Source organism: Coptis chinensis, chromosome 3 (genome assembly GCF_015680905.1).
Source record: "Coptis chinensis isolate HL-2020 chromosome 3, ASM1568090v1, whole genome shotgun sequence".
Classification (NCBI taxonomy): Eukaryota; Viridiplantae; Streptophyta; class Magnoliopsida; order Ranunculales; family Ranunculaceae; genus Coptis; species Coptis chinensis.
This window is the reverse complement of record NC_141458.1, coordinates 123,262,565-123,287,392: the sequence shown is the minus strand read 5'-3', so window position 1 is coordinate 123,287,392 and position 24,828 is coordinate 123,262,565. Positions and strand designations below refer to the sequence as shown.

Below are 24,828 nucleotides of genomic sequence, written 5' to 3'. Positions count from 1 at the left end.
AACGTTAATAAATTTATAATTTTAACCATAGGATTTGGACTAATTCGGACAAGTTTTACTGTTTTGCTTACATTGGCTATCTATTATTCTATTTTAATCCACCGACTTATTTGTATAGATACTGTATTATTTTGGTCAAGCGAAGCCATTTGTACTATATAGTCTGTTGGTCCTTAAAAAAAAAAATCGATAATTCTTGAAAATTCTTGGTCCTTAAAAAAACACAAAAGATGGTTGTGGATAATCGGGTACCCATTGACAACCCTAGTCTTGATACTGTATTTTATTTTGGTCAAGTTAAACCATTTGTACTTTATGCTTTCTTGGTTTTTAGAAAAACACTTAAAAGAGGGATGTTGATATTTCTTGTTATGTAAAAACAATTAGCATTGCTTACACAAACAAAAGCTAGCCTAGTTGGTTTAGGGACTTAGCTTTCACAGGAGGTACCTGGGTTAGAGCTGTGATGAAGCTGAAATAGGTTGAACTGGGTTTGTCTACCAAAGTTTGATTTCTTGAAGACAATTCACATCTGAGCTCCTTTTGCATAACAAAACATTTTTTCCTAATAGCTCAAAAAAAAACTAATTTCTATTAGTTTACGGGTTTTCATAAAGGCTCCACCTATTTTGCCCAATGTTGCCACCACTAAAACAAAACCAAACATACCCAATATTCCAAACATGCACTATATGAAAATTAAATAGGCACCACTTAAGATTTATAACTTTACATTAAAAAATTGTTGATAAGTTTTGATTTTTATGTTACGTTGAATTGAATATATAAGCCTTTTCAAACGTTAATAAATTTATAATTTTAACCATAGGATTTGGACTAGACCAGACAAATTTTACTGATTTGCTGACTTGGTTTATCTATTATTCCATTTTAATCCACCGACATATTTGTCTTGATACTGTATTACTTTGGTCAAGCGAAACCATCTGTAATTTATGCTCTCTTGGTCCTTAAAAAAACGATAATTCTTGGTTCTTAAAAAAAACAAAAAAGATGGTTGTTGATAATTGGGTACCCATTGGCAACCCTAGTCTTGATACTATATTATTTTGGTCAAGTGAAACCATTTGTACTTTATGCATTCTTGGTCCTTACGAAAACACAAAAGAGGGATGTTGATATTTCATGTTAAGTAAAAACAATTAGCATTGCTTACACAAACATGCTAGCCTAGTTGGTTTAGGGACTTAGCTTTCACAGGAGGTACCTGGGTTCGAGCTGTGATATGAGGTTGAAATAGGTAGAACTGGGTGTCTACCAAAGTTTGATTTCTTGAAGACAATACACATCTAAGCTAGCTCCTTTTGCCAAACAAAACATTTTTTTCCTAATAGCACAAAAAAACAACTAAGTTCTATTAGGTTTGGGGTTTTCATAAATGCACCACCTATTTCAGTGCTGCCAGCATTAAACAAAAAAAACAAAACATACCCAAAATTCCAAACATGCACTACTTGAAAATTAAATAGGCTTACAACTTTACATAAAAAAAATTGTTGATAGGTTTTTATTTTTATGTTACGGACGTAGAATTGAATATATAAGCCTTTTCAAACGTTAATAAATTTATAATTTTAAACATAGGATTTGGGCTAGACCGGACAAGTTTTACACAAACAACAACTAGACTAGTTGGTTTAGGGACTTAGCTTTCACAGGATGTATTAGGGTTCGAGCTGTGAACAAGTTGAAATAGGTAGAACTGGGTTTGTCTACCAAAGTCTTATTTCATGAAGACAATACACATCTGAGCTCCTTTTGCCTAACAAAACATTTTTTCCTAATAGCTAAAAAAAAAAAACTAATTTATATTAGTTTTGGGGTTTTCATAAAGGCACCACCTAATTTACCAGGTGGTGCGCGCCAAAACTAAAATAAAACCAAACATACCCAAAATTCCAAACATGCACTACTTGAAAATTAAATAGGCTTATAACATTAAATAAAAAAATTGTTAATAGCTTTTGATTTTTATGTTACGTACGTAGAATTGAATATATAAGCCTTTTCAAACGTTAATAAATTTATAATTTGAACCATAGGATTTGGGCTAGACCGGACAAGTTTTATTGATTTGCTGACTTGGGTTATCTATTTTTCTATTTTAATCCACCGACTTATTTATATAGATATTGTATTATTTTGGTCAAGCAAAGCCATTTGTACTTTATGCTCTCTTGGTCCTTAAAATTTTATTTTTTCAATAATTCATGATCCTTAAAAAAACACAAAAGAAGGTTGTCGATAATCGGGTACCCATTGACAACCCTAGTCTTAATATCTTGTATTATTATTTTGGTCAAGTTTAAATCATTTGTACTTTATGCTTTCTTGGTCTTTACAAAAACACAAAAGAGGAATGTTGATAATTCTTGTTATGTAAAAACAATTAGCATTGCTTACTAAAACAAAAGCTAGCCTAGTTGGTTTAGGGACTTAGCTTTCACAGGAGGTAATTGGGTTCGAGCTGCGATGAAGGTGAAATAAGTAGAACTGGGTTTGCCTACTAAAATCTGATGTCTTGAAGACAATTCACATCTGAGCTCCTTTTGCCTAACAAAACATTTTTTCCTAATAGATAAAAAAAACAACTAATTTATATAAGTTTAGGGGTTTTCATAAAGGCTCCACCTATTTTGCCCAGTGCTGCCAACACAAAAACAAAACCAAACATACCCAAAATTCCAAACATGTACTACTTGAAAATTAAATAGGCGCCACTTAAGATTTATAACTTTACATAAAAAAAATTGTTGTTAGGTTTTGATTTTTATGTAATGTTGAATTGAATATATGAGCCTTTTCAAAGGTTAATAAATTTTTAATTTTAACCATAGGATTTGGACTAAACCGGACAAGTTTTATTGATTTTCTGACTTGGGTTATTTATTATTCTAATTTAATCCACCGACTTATTTGTCTTGATACTGTATTGTTTTGGTCAAGCCAAGCCATTTGTACTTTATGCTCTCTTGGTCCTTAAAATTTTCTTTTTCCGATAATTCTTGGTCCTTAAAAATATACAAACGATGGTTGTCGATAATCGGGTACTCATTGGCAACCCTAGTCTTGATACTGTATTATTTTGGTCAAGCGGAACCATTTGTACTTTATGCTTTCTTGGTCCTTACAAAAACACAAAAGAGGGTTGTTGATATTTCATGTTATGTAAAAACAATTAGCATTGCTTACACTAACAACAACTAGACTAGTTGGTTTAGGGACTTAGCTTTCACAGGAGGTACTTGGGTTTGAGCTATGCTGAAGCTAAAATAGGTAGAACTGGGTTTGTCTACCAAAGTCTTATTTCTTGAAGACAATACACATCTGAGCTCATTTTGCCTAACAAAACATTTTTTCCTAATAGCTCAAAAAACAACTAATTTATATTAGTTTCGGGGTTTTCATAAAGGCACCACCTAATTTACCAGGTGGTGCAAAAACTAAAACAAAACTTAACATACCCAAAATTCCAAACATGCACTACTTGAAAATTAAATAGGCTTATAACATTAAATAAAAAAAATTGTTAATAGGTTTTGATTTTTATGTTACGTACATAGAATTGAATATATAAGCCTTTTCAAACATTAATAAATTTATAATTTTAACCATAGGATTTGGACTAATCCGGACAAGTTTTACTGTCTTGCTTACATTGGCTATCTATTATTCTATTTTAATCCACCGACTTATTTGTATAGATATTGTATTATTTTGGTCAAGCGAAGCCATTTGTACTGTATACTCTGTTGGTCCTTAAAAAAAAAAAAATCGATAATTCTTGAAAATTCTTGGTCCTTAAAAAAACACAAAAGATGGTTGTGGATAATCGGGTACCCATTGACAACCCTAGTCTTGATACTGTATTATTTTGGTCAAGTTAAACCATTTGTACTTTATGCTTTCTTGGTTTTTACAAAAACACAAAAGAGGGATGTTGATATTTCTTGTTATATAAAAACAATTAGCATTGCTTACACAAACAAAAGCTAGCCTAGTTGGTTTAGGGACTTAGCTTTCACAGGAGGTACCTGGGTTCGAGCTGTGATGAAGCTGAAATAGGTTGAACTGGGTTTGTCTACCAAAGTCTGATTTCTTGAAGACAATTCACATCTGAGCTCCTTTTGCATGACAAAACATTTTTTCCTAATAGCTCAAAAAAAAACTAATTTCTATTAGTTTAGGGGTTTTCATAAAGGCTCCACCTATTTTGCCCAATGCTGCCACCACTAAAACAAAACCAAACATACCCAATATTCCAAACATGCACTACTTGAAAATTAAATAGGCACCACTTAATATTTATAACTTTACATAAAAAAATTGTTGATAAGTTTTGATTTTTATGTTACGTTGAATTGAATATATAAGCCTTTTCAAACGTTAATAAATTTATAATTTTAACCATAGGATTTGGACTAGACCGGACAAGTTTTACTGATTTGCTGACTTGGGTTATCTATTATTCCATTTTAATCCACCGACTTATTTGTCTTGATACTGTATTACTTTGGTCAAGGGAGACCATCTGTAATTTATGCTCTCTTGGTCCTTAAAAAAACGATAATTCTTGGTTCTTAAAAAAAACAAAAAAGATGGTTGTTGATAATTGGGTACCATTGGCAACCCTAGTCTTGATACTATATTATTTTGGTCATGTGAAACCATTTGTACTTTATGCATTCTTGGTCCTTACAAAAACACAAAAGAGGGATGTTGATATTTCATGTTAAGTAAAAACAATTAGCATTGCTTACACAAACATGCTAGCCTAGTTGGTTTAGGGACTTAGCTTTCACAGGAGGTACCTGGGTTCGAGTTGTGATATGAGGTTGAAATAGGTAGAACTGGGTTTGTCTATCAAAGTTTGATTTCTTGAAGACAATACACATCTAAGCTCCTTTTGCCAAACAAAACATTTTTTTCCTAATAGCACAAAAAAACAACTAATTTCTATTAGGTTTGGGGTTTTCATAAAGGCACCACCTATTTCACCAAGTGCTGCCAACATTAAACAAAAAAAAACAAAACATACCCAAAATTCCAAACATGCACTACTTGAAAATTAAATAGGCTTATAACTTTACATAAAAAAATTGTTGATAGGTTTTGATTTTTATGTTACGTTGAATTTAATATATTAGCCTTTTCAAACGTTAAAAAATTTATAATTTTAACCACAGGATTTGGACTAATCCAGACAAGTTTTACTGTTTTGCTTACATTGGTTATCTATTATTCTATTTTAATCCACCGACTTATTTGTATAGATATTGTATTATTTTGGTCAAGCGAAGCCATTTGTACTGTATGCTCTCTTGGTCCTTAAATTTTTTTTTTTTTCGATAATTCTTGAAATTTTTTGGTCCTTAATAAAACACAAAAGATGGTTGTTGATAATCGGGTACCCATTGACAACCCTAGTCTTGATACGGTATTATTTTGGTCAAGTTAAACCATTTGTACTTTATGCTTTCTTGGTCTTTACAAAAACACAAAAGGGGGATGTTGATATTTCTTGTTATGTAAAAACAATTAGCATTCCTTACACAAACAAAAGCTAGCCTAGTTTGTTTAGGGATTTAGCTTTTACAGGAAGTACCTGGGTTCGAGCTGTGATGAAGCTGAAATAGGTAGAACTGGGTTTGTCTACCAAAGTCTGATTTCTTGAAGACAATTCACATTGAGCTCTTTTTGCATAACAAAACATTTTTTCCTAATAGCTCAAAAAACAACTAATTTCTATTAGTTTAGGGGTTTTCATAAATGCTCCATCTATTTTGCCCAGTGCTGCCACTACTAAAACAAAACCAAACATACCCAATATTCCAAACATGCACTACTTGAAAATTAAATAGGCACCACTTAAGATTTATAACTTTACATAAAAAAAAATTGTTGATAGGTTTTGATTTTTATGTTACGTTGAATTGAATATATGAGCCTTTTCAAACGTTAATAAATGTATAATTTTAACCATAGGATTTGGACTAAACAGGACAAGTTTTACTGCTTTGCTGAGTTGGGTTATTTACTATTCTATTTTAATCCACCGATTTATTTGTCTTGATACTGTATTATTTTGGTCAAGCGAAGCCATTTGTACTTTATGCTCTCTTGGTCCTTAAATTTTATTTTTTTTCTGATAATTCTTGGTCCTTAAAAAAAACAAAAGATGGTTGTTGATAATTGAGTACCCATTGGCAACCCTAGTCTTTATACTGTATTATTTTGGTCAAGCGAAACCATTTGTACTTTATGCTTTCTTGGTCCTTAGAAAAACACAAAAGAGGGTTGTTGATATTTCATGTTATGTAAAAACAATTAGCATTGCTTATTCAAACAGCAGCTAGCCTAGTTAGTTTAGGGACTTAGCTTTCACAGGAGGTACCTGGTTCGTGCTGTGATGAAGCTGAAATAGGTAGAACTGGGTTTGTCTACCAAAGTCTAATTTCTTGAAGACAATACACATATTAGCTCCTTTTGCCTAACAAAATATTTTTTCCTAATAGTTCAAAAAATAACTAATTTCTATTAGGTATGGGGTTTTCATAAAGGCACTAAAACAAAACCAAACATACCCAAAATTCCAGACATGCACTACTTGAAAATTAAATAGGCTTATAACTTTACGTAAAAAAATTGTTGATAAGTTTTGATTTTTAAGCTACGTTGAATTGAATATATGAGCCTTTTCGAACGTTAATAAATTTATAATTTTAACCATAGGATTTGGACTAAATCGGACAAGTTTTACTGATTTACTGACTTGGGTTATCTATTATTCTATTTTAATTCATCGACTTATTTGTCTTGATACTGTATTATTTTGGCCAAGCGAAGCCATTTGTACTTTCTGCTCTCTTTGTCCTTAAAAAAAAATCGATAATTCTTGATAATTCTTGGTCCTTACAAAAACACAAAAGATGGTTGTTGATAATCGGATACCCATTGGCAACCCTAGTCTTGATATTTTATTATTTTGGTCAAGCGAAACCATTTGTACTTTATGCTTTCTTGGTCCTAACAAAAACACAAAAGAGGGCTATTGATATTTCATATTATGTAAAAACAATTAGCATTGCTTGCACAAACAAAAGCTAGCTTAGTTGGTTTATGGACTTAGCTTTCACAGGAGGTACCTGGGTTTGAGCTGTGATGAAGCTGAAATAGGTAGAACTGGGTTTGTCTACCAAAGTATGATTTCTTGAAGACAATTCACATATGAGCTCTGTTTGCCTAACTAAACATTTTTTCCTAATAGCTCAAAAAACAACTAATTTCAATTAGTTTTTGGGTTTTTATAAAAGCTCCACCTATTTTACCGAGTGATGCCAACACTAAAACAAAACTAAACTTCCCAAAATTCCGAACATGCACTTTTTGAAAATTAAATAGGCACCACTTAAGATTTATAACTTTACATAAAAAAAATTGTTGATAGGTTTTGATTTTTATGTTACGTTGAATTGAATATATGAGCATTTTCAAACGTTAATAGACTTATAATTTTAACCATTGGATTTGGACTAAACCGGTCAAGTTTTACTGACTTGTTTTACTGATTTGCTAAATTTGGTTATCTAGTATTTTATTTTAATCCACCAACTTATTTGTCTTGATACTGTATTATTTTGGTCAAGCGAAGCCATTTGTACTTTATGCTCTCTTAGTCCTTTTTTTTTTTTTTAAAAAAAACGATAATTCTTGGTCCTTAAAAAAACTCAAAAGATGGTTGTTGATATTTCTCGTTTTTTTTTTTCTTTTTAACTTCATTCCTATTAAATTAAAACATGCCTAATGTGTTCTGCTTGATACAAACAAAAGTTGTTGGGCCATGAAGAACGCCAAGGAGTTGGCAAATACATGGCATAACATAAACTTGGAGAAATTAAAAGATTCAAATGCAACAATTAAGCTATCAACTATTGGTCTCCAAGTCTAGTTATAGCTCACATCAAAACAATTATTTTCGTTTACATAATAAAACAGCTAGCCTAGTTGGATAAGGGATTTAGCTTTCACAGGAGAGACTTGGGTTCGACTTGGATATGTGGTGAAGTTGAAATTGGTAGAACTGGACTACAATTTACGTCTGAGCTCCTTTTACGCATTTGCACACATTTCCCACTAACTACCCTTTTAATATGTTTGGCCCACTAATACAAAGTGACAGTTTTGCAATATGTTGCACTCATGTACACAGTATAAATATAAATAGGTCAAGAGGGGGTTAGTTATTCTTGGGATTTCTGATTTTGTATTGAACTATTAAAATTAAAAAACCAATTTTAATCTTAAAAGTGGATATATGAAAGTAATGAAACTATGGAGATGAAAAAATCATTTGGTTATGCATTTGTTGTGAAAAAGACGATGAAAAGAATGTATAAATAAATAAATAAAATTAAGTAAAAGATGACATAAGGTAGTTTTTCACTTCTGCACTACTCTAGCCAAATAGGTGAAGTGAATTGTCAATGCAATTCATTGTCATGCATTAGGCTGCAATTGCATCCGTTTGCTGTTTGCACTTGTTTGCATCAAACAAAACAGAGTGTAATAGTTCAAAAAAACAACTAATCTCTTTTAATTTTTACTAGTATTTTGGTTTCATACATTTTTGTTAATCATTGGAAGTGATAGGTTTTTTTTTTTGGGGAGGGGTTAGTTATTCTTGAGATTTCTGATTTTGTATAGAACTATTAAAATTAAAAACCAATTTTAATCTTAAAAATGGGTATATGAAAGTAATGAAATTGTGGAGATGAAAAAATCATTTGGTTATGCATTTGTTATGAAAAAGACGATGAAAAGAATGTATAAATAAATAAATAAAATTAAGTAAAAGATGACATAAGGTAGTTTTTTACTTCCGCACTACTCTAGCCAAACAGGTGAAGTGAATTGTCAACGCAATTCATTGTCGTGCATTAGACTGCAATTGCATCCGTTTGTTGTTTGCACTTGTTTGCATCAAACCAAACAGAGTGTAATAGTTCAAAAAAATAACTAATCTCTTTTAATTTTCACTAGTATTTTGGTTTCATACATTTTTGTTAATCATTGGAAGTCAATTTTTTCGAGACTGGTTTATCAATTACATTTATCAAATTTACATAATTTCAGTTACATTTATCAAATTTACATAATTCGACTACATACACACTAATATAGAAGGTTAAAGCTCTGGCAAGCGTGATGCGCCTGGTTCTTTCACACCATTTTGTTGCTCATTGGAAGTTTCCAAGACTAGCTAGTTTATCATGTTTCACTTATCAAATTAACACAATTCAACTATACGCTAATATAGAATGTTAAAGGTATGGAGTATTTGATCACTACCTCAAGCTTTGCCATCCAATATTCTATATTAATTTGGTGGAGTGAAGCCATTTGCATTTTATGCTTTCTTGGTCGTTAAAAAACACAAGAGCGGCTATTGATATATTCATGTTATGTAAAAACAAATAGTTTTGTTTACACAAAAAACAACTAGTCTAGTTGGATAAGGGACTTAGCTTTCACCCCAGAGACCTGAGATCAAGTTGGAGCTGTGATGAAGTTCTACCCAAGTCTGATTTCTTCTTTTGAAGACATTTCATATTTGAGCTCATTTTTGCCCAACAAACCTAATAGCTCAAAAAACAACTAATCTCTTTTAATTTTCACAAGTATTTTGGTTTCATACATTTTTGTTGCTCATTGAAGTCAATTTTTCCGAGACTAGTTTATCCGAAACTTATCAAATTTACACAATTCGACTAACATACTATACGCACTAATATAGAATGTTAAAGCTTGGGAGTTTATCGGCACGCGTGATGCACATGCTTCTTTCACACCTTTTTGTTGCTCATTGGAAGTTTCCAATACTAGTTTATCACGTTTCACTTATCAAATTAACACAATTCAACTACACACTAATATAGAATGTTAAAATTTTGGAGCACTCCCTGTAGCGCCCCAATTTTCTAAACAATTGAATATTCAGATAAAAAAGCTCGATCCAAATATTCAACCATCTAATAAACCAAGATGTGAGCGGGTTTGACTCCCACGAGTCCAAACTCGAACTAAAACATAACACAACCTCTAAACATCGCATTCTAAAAAAAAAATCGGCAGAATTTTCTCTGTATTACCAACTTTTTATAAATTTAAAACCTGTCCTAACCTGAAAATCAAATAATATACTTCCATTTGATATATTAAAGAGTCGCGGTATTGACACCCTACTTTTTGAAATTGGCACCCCTTTAACCAATTCAAAGGTACTGGCACCCCTCTATTAATCACATAAAAAATACTCGCTGCAAGAAGCTGCCGCAAAATCGCACAATCTACGACATTGGATTGCCACGTGATCCCATATCTCACAGAAGGTAGTTGTCGTGGGTCATTTTTTCTTTTAAATTTTTTTTAATAGCCACAGTAAAAAAAAGTTAGTTGCCGCGAGATGGTTGTATTCACTAAAATGGAGTTTTTGCTTGTGTTAATTATCAAAAACCCTTCTTCATTAATTTGATCACAAATTTTTCTTATAGCATATGAAATATATTTGCTACGAGATAGCAAAATTATGCCTCGATTGTACATTTTTTTTGTTATGGTTTTGGTATTGTTCTTGGAGTGTATAAAGAAACTTTAAAGAATAAAATGAGGTATCCATATGTCGTGTGTGTCAATACGCAAAATTTGAAGTGAAAAAAAAAACAAAAAACACAAAAAAAAACGTTCCGCAGCAACACCCTGTCGTGGGATATAGGATCTCGCCGCAACCTAATGCTGTAGATTGTGCGATCTCGCGGCAACTGCCTGCCATGGGATATGGGATCTCGCGACAACCCGATGTTGTAGAACTATCAGGCATGTGGGGTATAAAAGGACATATAAGAAATAACCATTATGATTTTACTTTTTGCTAAAGGGGTGCCAATACTGCGCCCCATATTAAAACCTTAATCGTAAACCTAACTACTAAAAGATATATTGATTCGTTGCACTGGCTACTTAACCATCTCGACAAATGCCAATTAAATCAAGTAGCTGCAGCGCCCCGAAACCGATCTTTTACCCAAGATCGGTACTTTACACCTGGACGCTAATTCACGTCATAATTTGTAACTAATATATGCATGCTAAGGTGGATTCATAATTAAAGACAAATAACATTATAACTAAATTATTACAAAACAACTTAAAATGAATCAATTTGAAAATAAAATGAATAGGTAAAAGAATCGTTGTATCAATCAGAGTGCGCTTCATTCACGTTAAATTGTTCTTAACTTACACATACGCCCTTTCTTGTCTTATGGCATGGGGGCACCGGTTCATCCTTGTGAAGATACTCCAACGCCCAAACATTGGATACATAGTCAAGATATAATAATCAACTTGAAATGAAATTGAATACAAAAGGCAAGGTTAACACGTACCTTTAGCTGCTTAATAAAACTTACCGTTTTCTTATTAAATCCTCGTAAGCGCATTGACTAACATAATCTCAAGAAAAGCGTTAGCATTCAATATAAATCAATATTTCCATGCCTAACACGTACAATTATATATTTCTCATGTCCCAATTCAACAGCGATAAAAGAATATTAAAACATTCGGTTCTCTTTCTCAAAAGGGTAGGGGTTTTCCTATGGAAGCGGCTGAGCCAGGTGGCTGCCTACATACCCATTTAGAGATCAAGCCAATCATAGTTCTCCTTTTGATAGGGCGTTTATATAGGAATGGATTAAGCCATTTCCAATGAGGAAGGCGGTGTGGGTTCCTCACTCATGTTCTAATTATGTAACGCCACTAATTAACCAATTTCCAACCTTGAATCCGTATTCCACATGGTATTTCACTTCACTTCTACTCATTTGAGGTCTTTCCCGAATCTCAAGCAAACAAACAAAAATCTCAATACCAATAAAAGAAGATTAATTCATTACTAATCTAACTAACATATATAGCTACGCTAGAAAAATCAAACGATAATTAATTAACTAGATAAGAGAATAATAAACATAAAATGGCCTACGGTGGGTAGTTTGGCACGTGACATGTAACTGCTGGAGACGGCCTGACGCGTCTAAGCAAATGGCCTGCAACGGCCGGAGCGGCTTGTAGAGTGCCCTGGTACGGCTGCTAGTTACGCAGAAATTAATAAAGCATATCAATCAAATGATAAGGCTTGTACCATTAGTTAGCCAAATTCAATTACCTAGTTCCAGTCCAGCATGAAACTTCTTTACCATGTTCATATCTTTCTTATTTTATCTATTACTAATTATCAACCACACATGTATACATGTATAGATTTAAGCAAGTATAATATTCAAACTATTCAATAGCTCGACATGCCGTAAACATTCGAACCAAAGGATGATCGATATCAGGTGAGATTCCTCCTCTTTTTCTTCTAGCAGCCCTTTCTATTTTTCCATATGGAATCCTCTGATGAGTGAGGTGGTGACAATATCGTAGATTTCTTTTTTCATTCTCAAAACCCAGCTCCTCTCATCAGGCGTATCCCCTTTTCTTTTTCTCTATTTTCCCCAAAAGATCCCGTATTCCCGAGAGAAAAAGTGAGTGCTGCCAGTGTTTTTTCTTCCTTTCTAACTGTCAGCTCCCTTCCATTCCAAAGGAGGAGGTGTCCTCTCACAAATTACTCCCTTATATATATGAAGTTTCATGGTAAAGAAGGAGCAACCCATTATATATGAACAGGCCCATATAATAGCATAAGCCAAAATAACCAAACAAGGCCAGTAATAAAACAAACCCAAGAATATAGCATGCTCAATTTTAATATAGAAGGCCCAATAAAATAGAATATGTACATTGATTTTTCTATCCAAGCCCACACAAATGCCCAATTCAAACAACTATCCAAATCTATATCTAGGGATGTCCAAACGGGTATCTGATCCGGTCCGAACTCGACTTTTCCGGTTTTGAACGGGTATTGGGTTATCCGAACCTAGACCGGTTTTCAGCTAGTCGGGTTCAGAGTCGGATATTTTGTTGAAAAGTGTGACCAAACCCTATCCTAACCCTATATTTCGAGTACCCATCGAGCTCGAGTTCGGGTTTCGGGTAGAATAAAGCCCGGTATAAATAAAGAAAGAAGACAATAAAAACTTTATTTGAAATATATATCTACATTTTATTTCTTCTTCTATTATTCACCAATCCTTCAAAACAAAATAAAACTTCTAATGAACTTGGAAGTAATTATCACATATACTTTGGACATAATTATTCGATATGATTTAAAATAGATAGACTCAAAATGAACTATAAACACATGATCACGTGCAATTATTGAAAAAATTGGAAATTCCGACATAAATTTTTTCATAATCCAATATATTAAATAACTCATCATTGTAAACATGAATGAGATCATAATCCAAATATTTATCAAACTCATTCTTTTATATGAGATTAGTAATATACAATTGAAACCGGATTTGGGGTTCTATTTCTGTCCGGGTTCGGTTTCGGGTTTTTTAGCCCTTTTAACAGGTTTATGGTTAAATTATCGGGCCGGTCCGGATTTAGAGAGTATGACCAAACCCTACCCTATGTATTTCGGTTTGGGTTCAGGTTCGGGTTTTGTCGAGTTCAAATAGGGTTTCAAAAGGTATTTTGTTGGGTTTTGGGCGGGGTTTCAAGTTTCGGACAAGATGGACATCCCTATCCATATCAAACCCCGCCAAATATATACATGTTAAACCTCCGTCAACCGGATTCCAATTAATGATATAAATAATAAATTCACCCTAGATAATAACTACACATCAACTAATTATGTAAACCGCTTAACAATTTATTCGTGTCAAATACAACTATGCAAGTCCACATCAAAATCAATTAGAACAAGACAAGTCGAACACGTAATTTCTTACATAAATGTTGAAATAGAATAAAAAATGACCAGAATACCCGTTACTAAAATCCGGGTCATTACACTACCCGACTAAGCTTTGCCATCCAGTATTATGTATTATTTTGGTGGAGTGAAGCGGTTTGCACTTTGTGTTGTCTTTGTTAAAAAACCCAAAAGAGGCTGTTGATATTTCATGTTATGTAAAAACAATTAGCTTTGTTTACACAAAAAACAGCTAGCCTAGTTGGATAAGACACTTACTCTCACAGGTAGAACAAACCCACCTAAGTCTGATTTCTTGAAGACATTTCACATCTGAGTTCCTGTGCAATAACAAGGTTAGAGAGATTCATTTCTGTCCTAAATTGATATCAGGTGGAATCAATAGAGTACGGACTACAGACTCCACCTACAGTACACCTAGAAGGAAGAGGGAAAACACTAAAATCCTTGCATTGTTAGAACCTGTTTAGCATATACACCATGGATACTAATAAGTTGTACAAAGTAACTTTACAAATACTATTTTCAAAGAGGAATCGCAGACTCCAGCTGACTAGGATTTCCGCCACTTCTTTTCAAACTCCGAATAAGGACGTTCAGTAACAAACTGGGTATCCATTGGATAACCCAATGATGCTCGGACCATCACTTGATGGGGCCAACTTATTTAAGATCTAACAAATGAGTTCCAGGTTATAGCTTCTGCATCAGTTTGAATGTTTGATTTAGCCGTTCTGATCGTATGCAAATAATAATCAGAAAACCCCACTCGTCCAGCTTTTAATCATAGCTCCCGTTTGGGAAAGGCTAAGAGACCTCCCGAATGAAGGTTGGGTTACGGAAGTATATCTTCAAACAAATAGAAGCTAGTAATCTGAAACTCTGTATCCACACTTTCAAGTTGATTCCATCCAGCTACGACCAGGTGTCTTGGTCAAACTTCGTTTCCTCCATCATTTTTCTCAATCTTTTTGCGTCGTCCCATCTTTCAGCAGAAGCATAGATATTAGCTAGAAGAGAGCAGTACCCACTTGAGTCTGGCTCCATCTCAATGCAATGTTGAGCAGCAATTTCACCCAGCTCAACATTACTGTGTAACCGACAAGCAAGAAGCAAGGCTCCCCAAACACCTACATTAGGTCGCATTGGCATACTCTTTATCAATCCATGTGCCTCGTCCAACTGTCCAGCCCGACCAAGAAGATAAACCATGATGCCATAGTGATCCGCTGAGACATGAGACATGAGTCCATGCTCAGTCATCGAAGAAAAGCATTTCTACCCTTCTTCAACCAGTCCAGCATGGTTGTAAACAGTTAAAATCCCGGTATAAGTAATTGAATTTGGCATTATTTGAGCAGTTGTCATCTCTCTGAAAAGCCTAATTGCTTCAAAAGCTTTACCATTTATGCCACATCCGAATATCAATGCACTATATGCAACCACATCTTTCTTTTTCAAGCCATGAAATAGCTCATATGCCTTCTCAATGTTACCACATTTAGCATACAAGTCGACTAGAGCAGTAGCCAGGTGATCATCCAATTCAACCCCGATTTTACTCAAATAAGTCTCTATCCATAACCCGAATTTCAAGTCTCCCAACTGAGAACACGCAGATATAGCACGGTCAAATATCATTTCATCAGGCTGCACACTTACATTGTGGTTCCTCATTTCATTAAAAAGCTGAAGAGCTTCCTTCGGTCTACTATTCTGAGCATAACATGCAATCATAGCATTCCACGACAACAAATCCTTTTCACCCATCTGATCAAAGAGCTCAGAAGCCGAATTAACATCACCACTCCTTGAATACCCAGATATCATTGTTGGGGTTAATACCAATACCAATCGATCCCCACTACACAAATAACTTGTACTAGGACCAACAACAATCACCAGACAACAATCTAAATATCAACTACAACTTAGCTAATATGCCCAACTCTCAAAACAACTATTAACAGCAGATAATAATGTAAAGAGAAGAACAAACAAACTACAACACAAAGATATATCGTGGTTCAGCCAATGTTGTCTATTTCCACAAGAGCTAATCCTTTTATAAAGTAGGAAGGAAAATTACAATCATTCTTTTCAGTCTCTCACCTTACTAGATCACTCTTCTCTCTTTACAGGTTTGTCTCTCTGTAAAGGTTATCTCTTAATCTTGATTGCTTTCAAGATTGGGTTTGCTTTTTCTTGTGTTACCTTGGTTCGTGTTGCTTAGGTTTTCCAAAACCTTGTTTTGTTTATATAGTAACCCACAATCTCGCCGGTTCTTGAAGAAACCGAAACTACTAAAAATAGACATGGGGGAAGGTTTGGAAGGCCAATATCGGTAGCCAGCCGCCTCAATGTACTTTAAGTTGTTCACGACATGGCGCTGGCGCTTTGGACCAAACTAAACCGAAGGCTACGGTCTTCTTCACGCAAACTGAACTTCTTTTTCTCTCCTCATGTGAGGGATAATTCCAACAATCTCCCCCTCCCGAATAGCGCTCAGTCTGCTACCATTTCGACGGTAGCACAACAAACATTAAACTTACTTTTCGGTAAGACTTTGGTCATCATATCCGACCCGTTCTTGTCGGTATGAATCTTCTCAATACACAAATGTTTGTCTTTGAGTACTTTTCTAATCCAATGATAACGCACATGCATGTGCTTGGATCTAGAATGAAAACTCGGATTCTTGCTCAAATGGATAGCGCTCTGACTGTCACATAGAACTACAAACTGTTTCTGCTTTAGCCCTAATTTATCGAAGAATCTCTTCATCCATAGTATCTCTTTTGCAACTTTCGATGCTCGCAATATACTCGGCTTCTGTAGTGGAGAGGTCAACACACTTTTGCAACTTAGATTGCCAAGAAACTGCTCCCCCTACAAAAGTAACCAGATAACCGGAGGTGGACTTCATCAAGTCAACATCACCTGCCATGTCTGCATCAGTGTAGCCGTCAAATAAGGCCTTACTTCCACCAAAACACAAACACAATTTGGAAGTGCCCTTGAGATATCTCAATATCCACTTAACACCTTCCCAATACTCCTTACCCGGATTTGACAGAAATCGGATTACAACACCAACGGCGAAAGCAATATCTGATCTTGTATACACCATTGCATACATCAAGCTGCCCACTGCGGATGTATACAGAATCTTTTCCATCTGACTCTGCTCATGCTCACCCTTTGAACACATCTCTTTGGTCATGCGGAACTGGCTACCAAGCGGACAACTGATTGGCTTCGCTTGATTCATGTTGAATATACCTTCTCAATGTAGCTTTATTAAGAAAGCCACAACTTCCCACTCTTTCTGTCACAAGTGATCCGCATCCCAAGTATCTGCTTTGTTTGACCCAAATCCTTTATCTCAAAGGACTTACTCAAGTCTTTCTTTAGCTTGGATATATTGTTGATGTTCGAGCCAACTATCAACATATCATCCACATACAACAAGAGCACTATGAAATCCCCATCTGGAAATTTCTGAACAAACACACAATGATCGGACGCAGACTTCTTGTATTCTTGCTTCACTATAAAAGAATCAAACTTTATATACCACTGTCTCGGTGCCTGCTTCAACCCATACAAGCTCTTTATTAGCTTGCATACTAGGTGTTCCTTGCCTTTGATCTCAAAATCCTCGGGTTGGTCCATGTAGACATCTTCTTCAAGGTCTCTATGAAGAAAAGCTATCTTAACATCTAGCTGCTCAACCTCCAGGTCCATACTTGCAGTCATACCCAATACCACCCGGATAGAAGTCATCTTCACTACAGGAGAGAAAATCTCATCAAAGTCAATGCCTTTCCTTTGACCAAATCCCTTCACAACAAGGCGAGCTTTGTGCCTTGGGTGTGGATTATTCTCCTCATACATGACTTTGTAGATCCACTTATTCTTGAAAAAATTTCTTCCTTCCGGTTTCTCAACTAACTTATAAGTGTGATTCTTATGCAAAGAATCTACCTTATCATGCATGGCCTTCAACCACTTTTCTTTATCTGTACCTTCAAGAGCCTCTTGATAGTACATAGGTTCTCCACTATCAGAAATTAAAATATACGTATGTGGTGGATACCTGGTTGAAGCTTGTCTCTCTCTGTCTGACCTCCTTGCCCCATTTGCTGGTTCCTCAAGAGGATGCACTTGTGCTTGCTCTGGTGGTAGTTCATACACTTCATCTGTATCTTCTATATCAATAGGTTATATCCCATCATGAGCAATAGGATTCTCATCATGAGCTTCAAGCCCATGGTTCTCTGCATTCTCAATGCCTTCTGCACGTTCCACAGTAGGAACTTCTGGTTCTGAATCAACAAGATCATTAGTGAAAACTTGTAGCTTCTCACCCTCCTCGAAATCTGCTATGGTTTGGTCTTCCAAAAACACAACATCTCGACTTCGGATTACCTTCTTGTTAATTGGATCATAGAGTTTGTAACCAAACTTCTCATCCCTATAACCAAGAAAAATGCACTGCTTGGCTTTGTCATCAAGTTTGGATCTCTCATCTTTCGAAATATGCACAAATGCCCTACACCCAAATACCCTCAAGTATCCATAATCAACATCTCTGCCTGACCATACTCTCTCTGGATAATCACTATTCAGAGGCTTTGACGGTGATAGGTTGATCACATGCACATCTGAATGCATTGCTTTTACCTAGTAGATTTTAGGTAACTTAGAGTGAGATAGCATGCATCTCATCCTCTCTACAATGGTACGATTCATCCTCTCGGCTATACCATTTTGCTGCGGAGTTTTGGGAACGGTCTACTCATAATGAATCCCATGACTCTTGCAATACTCTTCAAACAGCCCAATGTACTCACCCCCATTATCTGAGCGAATACACTTCAAAAGCTTCCCTATCTCTCTTTCCACCATGTTATGCAATTTCTCAAACATGTCAAGTATTTCATCCTTAGTCTTCAGACTATATGCCCATGCCTTTCTCGACGCATCATCAATGAAGGTCACAAAGTATAAAGCTCCCCCGTGGGACTTTACTTTTATAGGACCACATAAATCTGTGTGCACTAGTTCAAGGACGTTGTCCTTTTTATGAGACGGGAATCTTTGGAAAGACACTCTGTGTTGCTTTCCTACCAAACAATGAGTGCATCTATTTAAATGTGTACCTTTGATGTCTGGCAAGGCCTTTTGCTTGGCAAGAACTTCTATCCCTTTTTCGCCCATATGACACAGTCTCTTGTGCCACAGTTCGGATGAAGCTTCTTCTTCTACCGCATTTACTTCTGCTTTACACAAACTACCCCGTTACCAAACAAGTTTAGAAAGCCATCATTATCTAACTTCCCATCGGAAATTAGGTTTAACCAAATGTCAGGGACATGTCTTACATCTTTGAGTGTCAAGGTGTATCCGACATTGGTTTCTATATGAACATCCCTAATGCCTACAATCTTCGAGACTCCACTGTTGCCCATCTTCACTTCACCATATTCACCACAGCTGTAGGTAGTGAAGAATCCCCTGTACGGTGTGACGTGATAGGATGTTCCTGTATCTATCACCCACTCTGTATCTTGGCATGAGGTACTAAGACAACACTCACCAGAATCTGACACAATTCCTACTAGACCATCATCGACTAGTGCGGTAGTATCTCTGCACGAGTTTAGTTCCTCTTTACCATGTCTTCGGTACATACGTTATTCTTCTTATCCCTCTTCGATTGTTTAAGACTCATACCTAAAGTGACCCTTGGTGGCACAATAGTAACATTGCCTCTCTGCCTTAGGAGTTCTAGCTTCACCCCTAGATTTGCTTCTGTCATCAACTCTAGAAAAAGATAATTTTCTGCTCCTTCCTCTCCCCCGTTTCTCTGTGACAAGGATCTCTGAGTGAGAGGAGCTGCTTCTTGAACTCCTTCTAGTCTCCTCATTAAACAAAGACGTGGTAGCCATCTCCATGAAAATGATTCCATCCTTAGCTGATCCATGTAGAGAAACTGCAAACGTCTCCCAACTTTCGAGTAGAGAGTTTAATAGAAACAAAGCATCAACTTCGTCTCCCATATTAATCTTCATCAAATGCAACTGATTGATGGTATTATGTACTTCATTAAGATGCTCAGACATTGAATAATCTTCTTGGTATTTCGTGTTGGCAAACTTTTTAACGAGCAACACTTTGTTTCCGCCCGACTTCCTCTCATAGAGGTTTTTGAGTTTCTTCCACAAACCAAAAGTTGTAGTCTCTTGGGATACATGGTGAAAGACACTATCGTCAATCCACTGTCGAATGTACCCAATTGTTTTTCTGTCAAGCTTGCTCCACTCAACCGCAACAACCGATTCCGGTTTTTCTCCTCCATTCTTAATGGGTTGTGCCAAGTCCTTGCAATAGAGTAAGTCTTCCATCTTGGCTTTCCAAATGGTATAGTTCTTTTTATTCAAACTAGTCATGCGAGTGCTCAAGGAATGGTCCATCTCTACAAGTTATTTTCAACTCAAACCTCCTCTCAGGAATTTGCTCAAACACCTTCTTGGCTAGCCTTGGATAACACCCTATCTAACTTTGGCTCTGATACCACCTATTAGGGTTAATACCAATACCAATCGATCCCCACTACACAGATAACTTGTATTATGACCAACAACAATCACTAGACAACAATCTAAATATCAACTACAACCTAGCTAACATGCCCAACTCTCTAAACAATTATTAACAACAGATAATAATGTAAAAAGAATAATAAGCATACCACAACACAAAGATATACCGTGGTTCGGCCAATAGTGCCTACTTCCACAAGAGCTAATCTTTTTATAAAGTGGGAAGAAAGATTACAATCACTCATTTCAATCTCTCACCTTACTAGATCACTCCTCTCTCTTTACAGGTTTGTCTCTCTGTAAATATTATCTCTTAATCTTTATTGCTTTCAAGATTGGATTTTCTCTCACTTGTGTTGTCATGGTTCGTGGTGCTTAGGTTTTCCAAAACCTTGTTTCTGTTTATATAGTAACCCGCAATCTCGCGGTTATTGTAGCAGCTAGAAACTACGAAAATAGATATGGGCATGCCGTGGGCAAAAATGTCGAAATCGGCGTCTTGGCCCCCTCAATGTATCTTGTAAGTTGTTCGACATGGGCGTATTGAAAGCAAGACCAAACCGGAAGGCCAAATTTTCTTCACACAAACTTGCTCAACTTTCTTCACGCAAACTGAACTTCTTTTTCTCTCCTGTGAGGGATAACTCCAACAATCATTGGAACCCAAGAAACATTGCTTCTCTCCGGCATCTCATTAAACAACTTCCTTGCCTCTTCCATGTTTCCACAATCAGCATACCCACTAATCATTGAATTCCAAGAAGCAGAATTCCTGTCTGGCATCTGCGCAAACAAATGATTCGCCCTTTCAAAATCCCCCGCTTTTGCATACCCCGAGATCATCGAATTCCAAGTAACGACGTCCTTAATCGGAATCTTATCAAAAATACCACGAGCCTTACATAACTCCCCAGCTTTCAAAAACCCAAAAAGGATCGACTAATCGAGTTCCAGGAAACTACATTCTTCTCTGGCATCTCATTAAACACTTTTCAGCAGTTTCATATCATCCAACTTTGAGTAAAAATCAAGAAGAGACGCTTGAACATAAACATCTGAACAATACCCATAGTTAACAACCTGACAATGTATTGATACACCAAATACCTTGTCAAACATTCGAGCACACGCCATTCGAACGTAAAGCGCAATGGCATCTTTGAACCGACCATGTTGCGAGAAGTAACGAATGGCAGTAGCCCATGTGAATTCATCTGGTGTTGGCAATTGGCGGGTGTACTGAAAGCTAGCTGTAGAAGATGTACCGTTGGTGAGGATTTGTTTAATTTGGTTGAAAGTTTTGGATTTAGTGAACAGTGTTTTCAGTCCTGACTTCTGAGACCAGATTTTTAATTTGTTTAATTTGATTAGACCCAATAACCGTGACGTGAGGACTTGGAAAATATCGTCAGTCTACGACGTTCTTTCTTCATAATCATGCATGTCGGTACATTTTGAGTTTCTGGCTGTCAATAAGCAGATATGATTCGAATTTTTATTTGAGGACAAAATAGAAAAAAGAAGGAAAGCTGAAAAAGGAAAAGTCAGTTGAAGTACGTACACTCGAAACTTGGATCGATCCGCATGAAGGCTACTGTGGTACTGTTTGCTTTTTACTTAATGCCAAAAGTTGTCGGAAATATAGAAAAATACTCGAGAGACTCTAGTCTCAATCGACCTTAGATCGACTGAGCGAGTCCTATAGCTACTATTAGGTTACTACAAAGTCTACAATGATCTTATGATCTAGTGCACAGAATGATATCCAGTCGAGGGAACATGTTAAATAAATGAGCAACTTAAGCAATCAGGTTGGTGTAAAAAATGAAAGATAGAAACAATGTTGCTGTTCGTGAGCTGATATGCTCAGTCCGTCAACTTCACTGATATATTCATGAACTTGACGCGTCCAAGTGTACTTGATATGCAATTAAAGTCTAACAAGTGATTCGATGAGACATATCATTAAGATGACCAAGAATTTAAATAAAAATTTATTAAACCATAATAGTCTCACACTCTCACATATCTAAATCCTGGAGACGATAAAATTGCAGCTAGTTTGTCGATGATCCCCACCCCGTATACATCCAAATGTAGGAGCATCACCTATTTCCCAGCTCAATCCATGGGCAATTCACACTAGCAAAACGATTCTATTTACACTAATTAAATCTTTCACCAAATTCAGTGAAATCACACTCCTAATTGCATCCCTATAAATATACACCATTCACAAATACAGTTCATCACCCACACAGTACACCTCGAATCACTAGTACCACTAAAAGAGTACTACAAACAGTGAATAAGAAATGGGTTCCAAGAGCCATGCATCAGTAGCTCTTTTCCTTGCACTCAACCTCCTCTTCTTTTCCCTTGTCACTGCAACGAGCTGCTCTTACTGTCAGCCTAAACCAAAGCCAAAGCCAAAGCCAACTCCAAGTCCTCCCAAGTCAAAGCCTACCCCAACACCTAAGCCAACATTTACACCACCAACGCCTAAGCCAGCATCAACGGCTCCAACTCCACCAGCGCCTCCAGCTCCACCAAGCTCCACCAACGCCTCCAGCTCCACCAGCGCCTCCAACTACTCCAACTTCAGCTCCACCAGCGCCTCCAGCTCCACCCAGCTCCATCAGCGCCTCCAGCTCCACCAGCGCCTCCAACTACTCCAGCTTCAGCTCCTGGCGCCTCCAACTCCACCAGCTCCACCAGCGCCTCCAACTCCACCAGCGCCTCCAACTCCTACAACACATCCAACTCCACCAACACCAGAGCCAAAGCCAACACCTCCTACTCCCACACCTAGCCCACCAGTGCCAAAGCCAACACCTCCTACTCCCACACCTTGCCCACCAGTGCCAAAGCCAACACCTCCTACTCCCACACCTACCATGGGTAGGTGCCCAAGAGATACTCTAAAGCTAGGTGTTTGTGCCAACTTGCTTGGTGGATTGGTTGGTATTGTAATAGGTACTCCTGCTGAGAGCTCTTGCTGCACTCTCATCCACGGGTTTGCTGACCTTGACGCGGCTCTCTGCTTGTGCACTGCTATGAAAGCCAACATATTGGGTATCAACCTCAATGTCCCAATATCCCTCAGCATGATTCTCACCGCCTGTGGAAAGGATGTCCCATCTGGTTTCGAATGTGCCTAAGCAATCGTACTTTTAGTTGTATTAAGCCTCTACAATATCGTAGTATTAGTAGAATTTCTGATTTCAAGTTTTGGCACTGATTATCCTGCTTTTCTTCTCAATAAGTTCTCCCTTGTAACATTGAGAAAGGATTGAATAAAAAAAAATTATGTGGACAAGTACCTAAATATATGCTCACACAGTGAACGACGCCAGTGAATGACATTAAAGCATGTTTTGTGAGGGAGTAATATACACTTCCATTGAATATTAGCCACGTGTCCAACACACCAGGACGATCACACTCATCCACATATTCAGGTCGTTGATGACCAATTCATACAGATTAAGCGATCTCATCAGCACCCCGAACGTCCTTCTCCCATAGCGCCCGCGTCCAGAATGTCAAGCTTCTACGCAACCTGGCACACTCGAAACACTCTCTCGGCGATGCGGCTCAATCGAGGCTCAAATGCTTTATGGCACTCTAAGTCTTCCTAGACAGCGGGATATACATCTCTAGGTCTAATTCCTACTCAAATGTCAAGACAACACACACCAAGCATTAAAAAAAAAAAACTAATACTTCAAAGCAAACATGCATTTCATAAGTGCAAAATCTGAACTGCTGAACATACTCGGAAAACCGGTTCTTTATAACTACCGAACTGCCACTTATGTGGAAATCAGCTCGTCCAAATACCAAAATTACAGCAAAAAGTAAAGGCAAACTGCCTAGGTCGCCCCAGGTTAACAGCTCTTAATGTATGTAGCACAAGCCATAGCGAACATAAAAGACAAACTACCCAGGCAAGCCCAGGAAACCAACTCTATTGTATTAAGATAACCCTTTTAAAGACAAAACAAAGACGAACAGACTTTCAAGAGAACACTCACTCAAAGGTGACAAGATTCAAGAAACATTCGGCAAATTCTCAGTGGCTAGGGGCTCTAGTGCGACCTCCAAAGCGGCTGCATCCAAGGCTAGATCTAAAGGCGAGTCATTCACAAGAAACGGTACCTTCCGGATACGGGGAAGAGCGGTACTAGCATCTCTAGGTGTGTCTATCACTATTGCACCTCGAGCCCCACGATCGGTTCCTCTTGTAAAGCAAGATACTTATGCTCGGCTTCGTTGTAATCTTTGGCCCATTTCGAT

The 24,828-nt window shown here is 36.7% G+C and overlaps 1 protein-coding gene and 1 pseudogene across 1 annotated transcript; one reads left to right on the top strand and one right to left on the bottom strand.

Moving 5' to 3' along the window:
• Nucleotides 1-14,345: 14,345 nt before the first annotated feature.
• On the bottom strand, nucleotides 14,346-22,762 carry LOC147514067 (pentatricopeptide repeat-containing protein At4g22760 pseudogene; annotated as a pseudogene).
• On the top strand, nucleotides 22,626-23,857 carry LOC147514066 (uncharacterized). Its single transcript, XM_086598988.1, has one exon. The coding sequence runs from the start codon at nucleotides 22,845-22,847 to the stop codon at nucleotides 23,688-23,690; it is 846 nt and encodes a 281-aa protein (XP_086455114.1). The 5' UTR covers nucleotides 22,626-22,844; the 3' UTR covers nucleotides 23,691-23,857.
• Nucleotides 23,858-24,828: the final 971 nt, after the last annotated feature.

Coding starts and splice junctions, on each gene's coding strand:
- LOC147514066 (XM_086598988.1), top strand. CDS start 22,845: ATGGGTTCCAAGAGCCATGCATCAGTAGCTCTTTTCCTTGCACTCAAC.